The sequence below is a fragment of the Bombyx mandarina genome, chromosome 19 (assembly GCF_030267445.1).
Source record: "Bombyx mandarina strain Sakado chromosome 19, ASM3026744v2".
Taxonomy (NCBI): Eukaryota; Metazoa; Arthropoda; class Insecta; order Lepidoptera; family Bombycidae; genus Bombyx; species Bombyx mandarina.
The window spans coordinates 172,388-186,494 of record NC_143225.1 but is presented as its reverse complement, the minus strand read 5'-3'; the positions used below and the strand labels follow the sequence as shown (position 1 = coordinate 186,494).

The 14,107-nt window shown below is 43.1% G+C and overlaps 1 protein-coding gene and 1 long non-coding RNA gene across 2 annotated transcripts; one reads left to right on the top strand and one right to left on the bottom strand.

The window, feature by feature from the left end:
• The first annotated feature begins 532 nt into the window (after positions 1-532).
• On the top strand, positions 533-13,223 carry mrn (general transcription factor IIH subunit 4 marionette). The gene is given in 12 exon segments (XM_028182488.2): positions 533-848; positions 1,163-1,267; positions 3,163-3,294; positions 3,671-3,856; positions 9,270-9,342; positions 9,409-9,516; positions 11,235-11,318; positions 11,492-11,682; positions 11,749-11,863; positions 11,941-11,989; positions 11,992-12,080; positions 12,172-13,223. Coding segments are annotated over 12 exon segments (1,425 nt in total). The 5' UTR covers positions 533-699; the 3' UTR covers positions 12,316-13,223.
• LOC149500764 (uncharacterized) lies at positions 7,366-8,849 on the bottom strand. Its single transcript, XR_016324665.1, has 2 exons — positions 8,467-8,849; positions 7,366-7,571 (listed from the first exon to the last, which is right to left on the bottom strand). It is a non-coding gene; the product is annotated as an uncharacterized LOC149500764 (long non-coding RNA).
• Positions 13,224-14,107: the final 884 nt, after the last annotated feature.

Here is a 14,107-nt window from a genome sequence, read left to right as displayed (position 1 = left end):
AAAACATTTCAGAACTAATAAGTGCCTAGGCCTAGCTCCACGATGCCCTTCACGAGGCCAAGGATCGTAGCAAATGGAGAACAATCGTGTACCTAAGAGAGGTTGATGCAGCGGGGGAGTCACGACCCTCCTTTCAATGAGGAGAACGACGTGAGGAGGAGGAAGGGCCGAGGTATCATTTTAAAATCATATCAAGGCTTCGATCACAAAAAAATTTACGCATCGTAGTTTAAATATATATCTTTTAAGTAGGCGATCTGTAATTTAAATGCCAAATCCAAATACCAAATCTGTACCAAAGAGTTGAAAAATATGGTGGAAAAGGTGTTATCGGTTTTATGACTAAACAAAAATATTAGTCAACATTATTGATATTTTGACTTCATGTCTCGAGATACATCGTGAAGTATATACTGTCCGTAACCAGTAACCGCTACGATCCGTAAGCTCATGTGTTGCGAGTTTCTGTAATTCGAACTAAATGGTAAGCCCTATGGTTATTTTACTTTTTCAATATGGCAATCAGATCTTAGAGGAAAGTAATCTGTCAACTGTCACGAAGTCATGAAATGTGGTTGTCAAATTTCAATTTGTTTTGGGTTGTTTTGAATTTGGATTACTTTGATATTTTAATCTGAAACTTATGAATTAAAGAGATTTAAGAACTAATTAATAGGTAGACATCAGACAGCGAGAACGATGACAGAGTCATCTAAATCGAAGTCTTTAAATTTGAATCCTTCGCCTACACTACAATGCAAAGATCTTCACGAATATCTTAAGTCGCGGTCTCCGCAGTTTCTAGAGACTCTTTACAATTACCCCACTATATGTCTAGCTGTGTATCGGTAAGTCGCTATTCATAACCTTACCTGTAAGGCAGTAAGACTGCTAGAGGTAATGCACGGAACGCATCCAAATATTCCTAAAACTGAGCTATTTCATACATAATAACTACAAATGAGTATCGTGTATATATGTCATACGATCAAAGGCACAAAAAAATCAGTTCTTATCATTCACCAATGAATATACAATATACAATAAGAGGTACATAGTGATTTATTGTTCAACTATTTAATTAATTTGTCTATGACTTAAAAGATAATACTAGTAATCATATTTGAATTGAATAAAAATATTGTATAATACTCAATTCCAGCGAATTACCAGAGCTAGCACGTCACTTCGTAATCCGCTTGCTGTTCGTTGAGCAGCCAGTCCCACAGGCAGTTGTCACATCCTGGGTCTCGCAGACATATGCCAAGTATGTACTTGTTATCACAATACACAGTAAAAGGTCTTAAAGTAAATGTTGATAATAGCTATAGTTTGACTCAACATGGCTAAACATGGTCCTACAAAATTATATGGATGTGTAGAAGAGTTGCGAGAATTAGAGCACTGTGGTATGTGAAGAATGTCAACCTTCACAAAATTGAAATTAAAAACAGATATGTATGTATCCAGTGGTTTTAGGCTTCTCAAGCATCCATCATCCTCCTCATCGTACTCGTTGATTATGACGAAGAGTTAGCCAAAGTAAGCCATAGACACAGCCTGCAGAATTTCTCACCGCATCTTCTCAGTAGGTCACGACTCCCATCTGGTGACAGATTCTGTGAAGTACTGCTTTCTAGGGCCAATGCTAGCAAATTGTCTTGATTTGAGCCCCTGAGTTCACTTAGCTGTCTGAGCGTAGCTGGAATATCCCAAACTAGCAGGGAATAGATAGGGAAAAAAATAACATTCTAATCAGTTACCCAACAACAGCAGTGCCATATAACTCAAATTTCAAAAGAGATTGTAGTGCTGATTTTCCTTTTCATAAGATATGGATATAGTTTTTTTGTGCAAAATGACAGTAACCAACCCTTGAAGCTGTTGAAGTTGTTGAATTAAAAGAAGTGAATGCTGCCTTCCCCTACAAATTTGGGAGATAAAAAATAAATAATCATTCTGTAATGCTTTTTAACAATCTCTTGAAATTTGAGTTAAATGTGGCACTGCTGTTGGGTGACTGATTGTCAACGGTACATTGATATATGAATGTGATCCCATGGAGATATGTCCCATATATGTCAAACTACAACTAACCCCCTTCCAAACACCTTTTTTCAATAATGTGGCACTAAGTGTATCTTTTTCCTGGTAGACTCCATACTATTTTCCCATTATCCAAATTTAACCTCAGCTACTTAATTGTATTTGGCAAAAAGTACTGTTTACTGCCACTTTTTGCAGCTTCTTTCCTATCACAAAAAGAATTAAAATCTGAGATCAAACCACACTTAATGATGAAGCAGTCAACATTGGTCAGTTTTTCATTTACAGCTTAGCTTATAATTATAAAAAAAAAACAAAGGAAAACGGAACCAATTTTAAAAAAATTTAGATATGCTATTCATTGATTATATTGAGTAGGACCACTGAAAACGATATCAGGAAAAATTAAACTATGTTTCGGATTCCTATAATTTTTTCCAAGAATGTAGACATTGGATAATATCAACATAATATTATTGTTTTATTTCAAGGTCAAATCATAACATATTCGCAAATTTTAGAAGACAGGGAGTGAATAAGTTTGTCCTTTGATGGAAATAAAGCAATTCTGCAATCATTATGTAGGCTTAGGATAGAGTACTATTTTAATTTAGTGAAATGTAATCTTGTGTCGGCAGTCTGCTCCCGAGGCACTGCTCGTCAAAATACAGGGTTACAACCAGCTGACTTCGCATTTCACTGTCGACACACTAAATGTAAATTTACGAAAACTATAAATGTTGCATTTACTTATTACGTAGTTTGTAGAGGGAAAATATTGAACAGTGTGCTTAGTGCGAGTTGTTTAACGTTCTCGATAGCGTAAAAGTTAGCTCATATTTGTATGGAATGGGATCGTTTTCCTACGTTTGCCGCTAGGGGCGCTGTTCCAACCGCATACAAAGTTGGGTTAACTTTTACTCTATCGAAAACGTTAAAAAACTCGCACTATGCATACAGGAGACGCGCCCTAGTCGTCGACCGCGCCAACCGCGTGGTCTGCCAGTGCAGCTTGACCGCATAACAATTATATAGCAGTACAACAACATAACCATATATGTATGTACATATTACTAAAACAGTATTATGGATTAAGACCGTTGCTTAAATTTTCAGAGAACAAGCAAAAGCATGCACTACACTGTCAGAGCTCTCCGTGTGGCAGGAGGCCCCCATACCGGGGGGCATGCCGGGCTGGATGCTCGCACAGTCGTTTAAAAAGAACCTCAAAGTGTCATTGCTTGGGGGGTAAGTATTTTTGACTGACTCATCCAATTCAAACACGAAAATTAGAAAAGAAAATGTTTGAATTCATTGATAAAAAATATAGTTTTAATCTTGTCTAAAACTCACGGCAATCTTAGATAATACTGAAATCCTTTTTGTATTTTTTTTATTAGTACAAGAGTAGGTACAATTCACCCCTGTAATTTAATAAGTATAGGAGCAGGTACAGGTCACCCCCTGTGAAATCAGACTACCCTAGTTTTACATTTCCGGCCAAGGAGGACACTCGACGCTATCCCAAAGATATATCCATGTAAAGTGACGTGCAACTGTTGAAGAGAGTTCCGGCGGTGGAGGCCGTGCGTGGTCACACTGAGGCTTGTCGATGTTGGTGCAGAGGCAGGGCGTGGAGCATGTCGTCGTCGCTGGAGCCGGACGGGAAGGCCCGGGACGTGTCGTTCCTGGACGCGTACGCGCTGGAGCGCTGGGAGTGCGTGCTGCACTACATGGTGGGCAGCGCGCAGACCGAGGGCATCAGCGCCGACGCCGTCCGCATACTGCTGCACGCCGGCCTCATGACCAGGTGCACCTTGTCTCTCATATCGATAACATCATTAGCAGATATTTCTCCAGCACGTGAGAGCTACAAATGTTGTTGGTTCCTGTGGATCATGAGGTGAATATGAGAACAAACCACCAGAAAGTACAATATTAAATTATACTAGCGGCCCACAGAAATCGAAAATTGACTTTAATTATTAATTTAAATTATAAGTTTGAACATTGATGTGCCTTTGGAAAACATACAGCATTGTATTATGAAGAAGCAGTGTGTACTTAGCTTAAATTCCTTGTCTATGTCCAACCATAGACAGTCAATTTAGTTCCATCTTTAGCCGCTAGGTGCTGCCAGCAAGTATAAAGGAAGCGCAGCCATCTTTGATCTTCATAGCGTTGTGTACTTTCGTACTGTGAAGTCGCAAGTCCACAAATATTTATTCGACTTCTTATTAATTGCAAAAAATATTTATTTTGTGTTTCTATGAGTGTTATTTTGCAATCATTACGAGTATTATTTACCAATCCTATCATCGGACGCCATGAATCACGCGTCATCTGTTGGAGGTGATGTTGAGTCAAGCTCCATAATTTCCGAGAGGGAAGATGTCCAGGCGAGACGCGATGGAGACGCCTTGCGTTCGAACAGCTCGTCAAGCGAAAAAGAACAAAAGGAGTCTCTGCGTAAGAAACGACGGGATTCAAAGGTAACGGTCGATCTCCGAATCGGCCCGTTATCCCACCAGGTCAGTGACGTTGCCAATCTAATAATGCATCAACTGTGTGTAACAATTGAATGTAACGAAAATTGTTGTAAACAAATTGATCTCGTCAATACCGAAATTTTGACAAAAACACAACAGATTTAAACTAATAATCTTTGTAACATAATTACTGAAAACTTTGGCAAATCGTCTCCGTCGTACAAGTTACCCGTAAAAGCGTTTTAAATTGTATACGGAAAAAAAGGGCCGTATGGATAGAAATAAGACGTCAAAGTTTAATTTCCGTGGTCTCTAACAAATATCCTGTTGCCAACGCACCACTCATTGAGGAATTTTTGTTTGATAATACTAAATTGAAATCTATTCAGTCCCTCGGAGGGCTACAATCCTATTTGTCACGACCTCGTACAAAAGGCAAGCCAAACATTATAAACAATCATAGTCCGTAACATTTGGCACAATCCAGAGGGGGGCAATTGAAGACACTGACGGGAGGCACCAAGGAGTGCCACCAAAATTGTAATAATTTGTAAACCATGTATGGTTACCAAATACCGTAAAAACAAAAACAAAAAAAAAAAAAACAAAAAAAAAAAAAAAAAAAAAACTCTAGAATTGAACAAGGTCGTAAAAATAAAACACTTAACTGTTTTCGGACACCTCGGTACCAAACTTTCTCCACCCAGGGGACTGGATGATAGAATTGAACATTTCTCAGGAATATTTTTCTAGTGTTAGTCGCAAAATTTCGTCGATACTTCTTGAGGATCAGTACCAAGGTACCAGTATCAGTACCTTCAGGAAGGAATCGGTATCTTCTTATGAGTTAGTATGAAATGACATGCCTACCCTTCGGTCTGGCTTCAGAGCCACACCTTTTTGCTTCTATAACATGCGGGTCGCAGAGACCTTGCGTGCAAAGGGAACTCGAGTGCTAGTGTCTACCTCTAGGTAGACGTCTACGACTTCCTTTTGGTCGACCAAGACAAATCCAAGTTGAAACTTCAGGCTGCAGAAGCTGTGAAGCTTTTGGATTAACCTTTTTTGCTTCCATAACATGCTGGGTCGCAGAGACCTTGCGTGCAAAAGGAACTCGAGTGCTAGTCTTCCTAGACGACTTCCTTTTGGTCGACCAAAACAAATCCAAGTTGAAACTTCAGGCTGCAGAAGCTGTGAAGCTTTTGGATTATCTGGGCTGGCATGTCAATTTCCATTATATAGGGTGCTCGGTCGCTCGGTCGCATAGATATTGCGTGCAAAGTCGAGTGCTAGCTTACCTACACGACTTAATCTTGTTTCACCAAGACAAATAAACGTTTTTGTTCCCATAGCATGCTCGGTCGCGGAGACCTTGCGTACATAGGGAAGTCAAATGTTAACGTACCTACGCGATTTTCTCTTGGTCCTTGAAGACAAATACACCTTTTTGCTTCCATAGCATGCTCGGTCGCGGAGGCATTGCGTGCAAAATCGAAGTGCTAGCTTACCTACACGACTTGATCTTGTTTCACCAAGACAAATAAACGTTTTTGCTCCCATAGCATGCTCGGTCGCAAAGACCTTACGTACATAGGGAAGTCAAATGTTAACCTACCTACGCGACTTTTTCTCAGTCCATGAAGACAAATACACCTTTTTTGCTTGCATAGCATGCTCGGTCGCGGAGACATTGCGTGCAAAGGGATGTTGAGTGTTATCCCACCTACGCAAATCCCACCTGGTCCATCAAAAGAAGTCCAAGTTGAGTCTTCAGGCCACATAAGCTGTAAAGCTCTTGGATTATTTGGGCTGCCAAGTCAGCCTTACAAAAAATCAATTAGTACACTGGTTCAAGAGATGACATGCCTAGGGATTCGATGGAAAATTGCGAGAAATAAAGTGGCCAGTCAACAACATCCTAGCTCAAACTCTGACGGAATTACATCAATCTATGCTAACTTGCAAATTTTCTTGCGAAGTTTCAAGAAAAAACACCCCCGTAAAAAACAGGCCATCCTGCATGTGTTAACAATTAAATGCAGTGCTGACGCGGAGTCACATGTCAGACATTGCCGATGCACAAAACCAACCATTTCCTGGCAACGGAAGCTTCGGACATATGTAGGAGTTACAAATGCAGTGCTGACGCGGAGCCACATGTCAAACATTGCCGAGACACAAAACCAACCATTTCCTGGCAACGGAAGCTTCGGACATGGGTAGGGGTTACAATTAGACAAAATATTAACGTCCTGTCTATGGTCAGCTCAACAACAGAAACTGCTCACCCACAAAAGAGCTATTTGCAATTGTAGTGACAATCAAAATGAATCTGAAAGTATTTCACTAGCGTTGACCTTTCGATTTTTAAACCTAAGCGATAAGTTCAAGATAACTGTCAGCTTATAATCTCTCGGGGAGATACAACATCGTAGCCGACAGGCTATCACGAGGAAATCAACCTGCGAAATGGCACTTTTTACCACAAGTGACCACAAAAGTTTTTCGAAAGTGGGGTCATCCGGATATAAACCCATTCGCCGACCAAGATTGGACCTTCAGCATACCGTAGAGGATGCAACTAGCATGGAGAATTCCTCCCCTCAACCTTCTCCCCAGAATACTGACTCACTTCAACAGTGTCTAGGGAACCTACCTGGTAGTGCTCCCAGACTGAACGAAAGCATTTGGGTTTCCAAGCCCTCAGATCCCGAACGCTAGATAACTCGCACGAAATCCAAAACCTTCCTCCTCCACAGGTTAAACATTAACCCTGAAAGCTTAGAGAGAAGGGGGGGGGGGGGGAGGTTGTACAAATAATAGACTAGTCTACACAGAAGATTTATTGAAAATTAGCTGGTGTCAATCCACTTTGTCAGCATACTTACCAGCAACTAGAAGATGGTGCTTATAGTGCTACAGTTTTAAAATTGATCCTAAGTCTGCAGATGTTGCCAAATTCTTTCTTCTTCTCCAAAAATAAAATTTTGCCTATAAAACAATCCTTCTGCATCATAAAGCAGCGCTGTCGACTTTCTGTGGGCGAAATACATGTAGGACAGCAAACATTCTCAAGCTCTCTAATAAAAATCGCTATTCTAAAAAGCCATCGGAATAGCTAAACAAAACTCAACTACTTATTACAATTTTACTAAGTGTAGTCTCATTCACATGAGATCCGAGAATAGTTCTAAATTGGTTTTCTTCAAACCCAGCCACCAGATCACGCCTCAATGTAGCTTGAAGGACACCAACAACCATGTTGCTGGCTACTGGACGCAGAGTTAACGACCTTACTTTGCTCAACATTTCTAAAGACAGTTTCTTTGATAACAGAGAAAAATATCTTTCTGGTACCAGTCTTTGGGTCTAAAATTTAAATGAAATCCATTTTCGTCAATAATCTGCATAAGTGCTTTCTAAACATGAAACTAAAGACATGCCCAGTAAGATTCGTAAGGACTTTTTTCTAACTATGTGTGTTGTCACAAAAGCGGCATCCCGTACTGTAATTGGAAACTGGTCTTCGTTCAACCTTACGAGGTAATGGCATCAACGCATCTCTAAGAAGTTGTAGATCAGCAGTAGCCTCTGAGATGGATTGATAATGAACCAATGGACGAAATACTTTCTAGAGGCAATTGCAAATCATACAAACGTTTGCAATAATTATTGCCGAATAATAGAGCTTCCTAAAGATCCTCACGATTTTTTTTTTTTCAAAACATTTCGCTCCTACATGATGTATATACATCATTTATACAATTTATACATTTTCTTGTATATACAAGACAAAATGTTTATTACAAACTTATAAATATTTTTTAATTATTGAATTAACATGGAAGTTAACAACTGTGTTTTTTCGATTTAATAATTATATAAATTATGAACATTATCATTGCGCTTCATAATTTTATTATGGCTTTACCTATTTCATCATAGCGTTGTGCTTAATAATTTCACCAGCAGATAACAAACACGTCTTCATAATACAATGCTGTATGTTTTCCAAAGGCACATCAATATTACGGTTTTACATAACAATAAAACCGATATTATGTGCCGAGAAGGAAAACATACAGCATTGCAGGAAGTTCTTCCTGGTGAAGACTATGAAGATCAAAGATGGCTGCGCTTCCTTTATACTTGCTGGCAGCACCTAGCGGCTAAAGATGGAACTAAATTGACTGTCTATGGTTGGACATAGACAAGGAATTTAAGCTAAGTACACACTGCTTCTTCATAATACAATGCTGTATGTTTTCCTTCTCGGCACATAATATCGGTTTTATTGTTATGTAAAACCGTAATATTATTATGGTTCTATTGTCAAAAAATTTACTTCTTTAATCACATATTTTGCCGAGGCTACACTATATATAGACAAATAATATTAATCTATTCTCGATTAGACCACAGACTTTAACAGTAAACAAAGAGTGTGTGTGTGCGTGCGTGCGAATGTGTGTGTGTGTGCGTGTGTGTATGTGTTTATGCGTGTGTATGTGTTTATATTATACTATATATTACATTATACTATATATTATACTAAATAAAATCTATATTCCTTCTTTATATTCTCTATAAGTGTGGGAAATTTCATACTCCTTCGTCCGCATAGTTTTCGTAAAAAGGGGTGCAAAGTTTTTGTTTCACGTATTAATATATAGATTAAAAATAAGCCGCTCCGTCCCTAGTGTGTGACGTCACCCGGGTCGTGTAATGTTTCAGGGACGCAGAAGACGGGTCCGCCGTCATCACTCGCGCCGGCTTCCAGTTTCTGCTCCTGAGTACACCCAAGCAGGTCGGTTCAGTGTCTGAGCGATGAGCCCTCGCAGGGCGGCGGGGTGTGACGCGTGTGTGTGCGCAGGTGTGGCTGTTCCTGCAGCACTACCTGCACACGGCCGAGCGCCGCAGCCTCAGCGCCGCCGAGTGCCTGGCCTTCCTCTACCAGCTCAGCTTCAGCACCCTGGGGAAGGTGACTATAATCATTTTTTCCTATGTTCAATTTTTATTGTTAACATGTACGAACGAGCTCACGGCCGCCCGCTGGTCGCCAGAGCTCATAGACAAGAACAACAACGTAATTGTTGCCATCCGTTTCAATGCCTTAAATCTTATGAATCTGAACTATACCCATAATATAAATCTTATGAATATTATTCGATCTTAAGAATTTATGTGTCAGTCTCTTTTTACTGCCGCTTTTTTAAAGGCCCGACATGAAAACTCTTGTCGTGGCCGCTGGGAACTATATACCCGATCCTGTAGACCGAATAGTAAATAGTCGAAGTCGCCCTAAATACGTCATTTTGGATGCTCCCGATCCATTAACGGTGCTTTTAGGTACCTCAAGCACAGGTCACCGTCCTCGTTGAACCCGTCGCTTGCGACGAAGGGCTCAACGAGTGAATTAACTCATAGACACAGCCGGACTCGCCGGATCTTCTCAGTGGGACGCGTTTCCGATCCGGTGGTAGATTCTGCGAAGCACTGCTCTTGCTAGGGCCAGTGTTAACAACACTTCGGCTTGAGCCCCGTGAGCTCACCTACAACGTCAAGGAGAAGCTGAAATAGCCTCCCAAGGCTACAAGCACAGGTAAGCAAAAGATGTCGCTTTTTAGTTTCATCGACTTTCGAATTACAACGATGCTAAAAAGTTTTCACTTCAAAAACCCTGTTCTTAACGTACCGTATCGTTATCACTCGGAGTCTGCGCGCTGTCCGCCGGAACAACACAACCATTCAAACTACTTGAACGGCTTATCCCGCGCTGTCTGTTGTCTCAATGTCGTTACCGACGTGCTCAATGGTCCAGTAGCCGGGGCCGCGGCCCGCACTGTTACACTGACACTAGAACGCGCGGGACTGTGCCGTCAGAGCAGACTTCATTACGCCCACAACTCGCGAGCACCTATACAAATCGGACTTTGTTTAAAAATATCAACCTATTTAAAAAATATATTCAAAGTGCTTTTAAAATATACACTATAGTTATTTTTTAATCCTCCTCCTCCTTGCGTCTTATTCCTCACTGCTGAGGATCGTGACCACCTTTCTGTATCACCTTCGCTCGCAAGACCTTTCTCCACCTATTTTTGTCTCTAGCGGAGTGGAGGGTGTTGTGAAGTATGGGATCAAGAGCAGTGCGGATTTGGTCGAACCAACGTATCGGGAACCGCCCCCGAGGGCTTTTCCCATCCACTTAATAATTATTTGAAAATGTTCAATACGATACAACATCTCTGAATATGTGTCCGGATTGTATGTAATATATGTAATGTGTGTAATATACTGCGGGATGGACAAGTTCTAAGTGTTCACGCTTAAAGTTAAAATTATATAAGTGTTTTGAAATTATCAGTAAGACTGTAATAAAACTGACATCTGAGCTTTACAAAGAGCACAGAGACAGCACAGAGACACAGCACAGAGCACAGATATTTAAGACACAGAGTATATGTGGTATGTGGAAAATTATTAAGTATCTGTTTCAATGAATTCAATCGTGATGACATTTGAGGTCAAGCATATTTTATAAAAGAAATGTATTGGTCAAGTTAATATTTATTAAAATATTTCATTAAAAATTGGTTTTCTGTAATTTAACGCTCATTTAATATCATAAAAAATATGATGTCTGTTTTATTTTAATATAAGAATAAAATAAAAGAGTGCCGCGCGTCTCGTCTGCAGGACTACAGCACGGAGGGCATGAGCAACAACATGCTGGTGTTCCTGCAGCACCTGCGGGAGTTCGGCCTCGTCTACCAGAGGAAGGTCGGTATCTGCGCGCCACTCGGGCGTCGCGGAGCTGCCCCGCGCCACACTATATGTCATTGTAACGGTGTCTGTCTGTGGGCAACCGTGGGCGGGCCGCCACCGGACGTCCGAGTGGCGACCAGGGTCCGCCGCGCGCGGGGACCGGGCCCAACCTCTGCCGTGTGTCGCAGCGCAAGGCGGGCCGCTTCTACCCCACCCGCCTCGCGCTCAACATCCTGCGCGTGCGCTGCGCTGCGCCGCTGGAGGCCGCCGCCGGCGCGCGCGGACACCTCGTGCTGGAGACCAACTACCGCGTGTACGGCTACACCTCCTCCGACCTGCAGGTCGCGCTGCTCGGCCTCTTCACGGAGCTCATCTACAGGTGACGCACCCCCGCGCCCCGCCGCCCCCGCGCCCCCCCGCCCGCTGACCGTGCCGCCGTCCGCAGGTTCCCCAACGTGGTGGTGGGCGTGGTGAGCCGGGAGTCCGTCCGCCAGGCGCTGCGCGGCGGCATCACGGCCGAGCAGATCATCCACTACCTGGAGCAGCACGCGCACCCGCAGGTACCGAGCGCACTGCGCCCGTGACGTCACCGCCGCGTCTGCTGCAGTGACGTCACGGCCGCTCCGTCTCCACCCAGATGCTGAAGTCAGAGACGGGCGGCATCCGGTCGGCGTCGATGCTGCCCCCACCGTGGTGGACCAGATCCGCCTGTGGGAGTCCGAGAGGAACCGCTGCGTCTACACGGAGGGGGTCGTCTACAACCAGTTCCTGTCGCAGGTACTGTGGCGCGTTGTGTGGCTGCTCATCTGCGCCGATAGCACGCACAAGCTCGTTCTAGATGAGTACATGCCTACCCCGCGCCCCGCAGGCCGACTTCGTGGTGCTGCGGGACCACGCCCGCGCGGCCGGGGTGCTGAGCTGGCAGCACGAGCGCGCGCGGACCATGGTGGTGACCCGGGCCGGACACGACGACGTCAAGAAGTTCTGGAAGCGCTACTCCAAGAACAGCTAGTGTCGCCACCGGGCCGCAGCACGCGCCTGCTGTCACTTTTAGCAAATAAAATAGTTTCGGAATAAAACGTACTTGAACATAACGAACTATTCTCCTGCCAACCCTTCAATTGTATTCTACATAAGTATAATTGCTACTAAAAAAATAAGTTTAATTTTTATTGTTTGCCTGAACAACTTGAAACACTTATGTCAAAAAGACATGTCTGTTAAACAAACGTTTTTCATTTATTTTATTTTATTGCCAGTATAGGCAGATGAGTGCGTACAGTCCACTTGATGGCGAGTGGTTACCGTCGCCCCCATGAACTTCAGCAATGCCAGGGGCAAAGCCAAGCCGCTGCCTACTTCTCCGCACAAAGATTAAAGATCTAATGAGTGAAAACAAATATTGTAATAAACCCAACCCGTACAACGCGGTCTGTACAACGCGGTCTGTACAACGCGGGCGGCCTGATAGAGCGAGACAACACACGCGACGGCAGCCGGTCGAGGCACAGCAACGCTCCGCCGGCGCCGCTAGTCCGCCCCCGCTGTGTCCACATATCAAACAGATTTTTTGTCTTTGCAATTAAAGTGAAATTTAAAATCATTCACCGGAATATGATTGAAATATGCATAAAAAATTTGAGCCTTGTGTAATGAGTTCAACGAATTGCTATTGTCTATCTCGATCTGATGTGCTTAACTGTATAAGCGACCTAACGACTTTTGTTATATTGACTCAGGGCCGTCATCAAACAGTTAAAATTGCGACTTAGAATTTTTAACATTATTAACATGAACTATGTACATTATTCATAGTGTGGCCACGGTTTGGCTTGAGACAGTCGTTGTGGGACTCCCTGTGTAGTACATGCATATAAACATCTGTAAGATAATTTTGTAAATAAACAATATTTTTTCTAAGATATTTCTTTTAATTGACATAAAATATATTTTAAAACAAGGACAAAATCTAGTTAGTGCGCACATTTAATTACTGTAGCCAGACCAGCATACGTCCCGTGTGATGTCGCTTGTGTACATACTACTACTACTAGTGGCAGGACCTCTTGCGAGTCCGCACGGGTAGGTACCACCGCCCCGCCTATTTCTGCCGTGAAGCAGTAATGCGTTTCAACTTGAAGGGCGGGGCAGCCGGTGTAACCATACTGAGACTAGAATATATCTCAAGGTGTATGGCGCATTTGCGTTGTAGATGTCTATGGGCTCCAGTAACCATTTAACACCAGATGGGCTGTGAGCTCGTTCACCCATCTAAGCCATTTAAAAAATAACATGAATGCCAGCGACACAGTCAAGTCATTACCTACTCTCCGCAAACCTCATTTGAAGAAAGACATGTCATATAGCGCTCGGGGAAAATAGTGGAGGTGGGTTAATTCCAGTACCGGGTGGTACGCGGGAGCCACGTCTCTGTATCGCACCGGGGATTTACCCAGCGGGGCCGGCGCCGCGGTACACACTCCGCAGAGCACGACCCATGGCACACGGTACACAAGCAGAGTATCGATACCGAAACTACATACCCGACCCTGTAGACCGAATGGTAAATCGTCGACGTCGCCCAAAGCACGTCATTACAGATCCTCCCGATCCATTAACGGTGCTTTTAGGCACCTCAAGCACCGGTCACCGTCGTCGTCGAACCCGTCGCTTGCGACGAAGGGCTCGACGAGCGAATTAACCCACAGACACAGCCCATTGAGTTTCTCGCCGGATCTTCTCAGTGGGTCGCGTTTCCGATCCGGTGGTAGATTCTGCGAAGCACTGCTCTTGCTAGGGCCAGT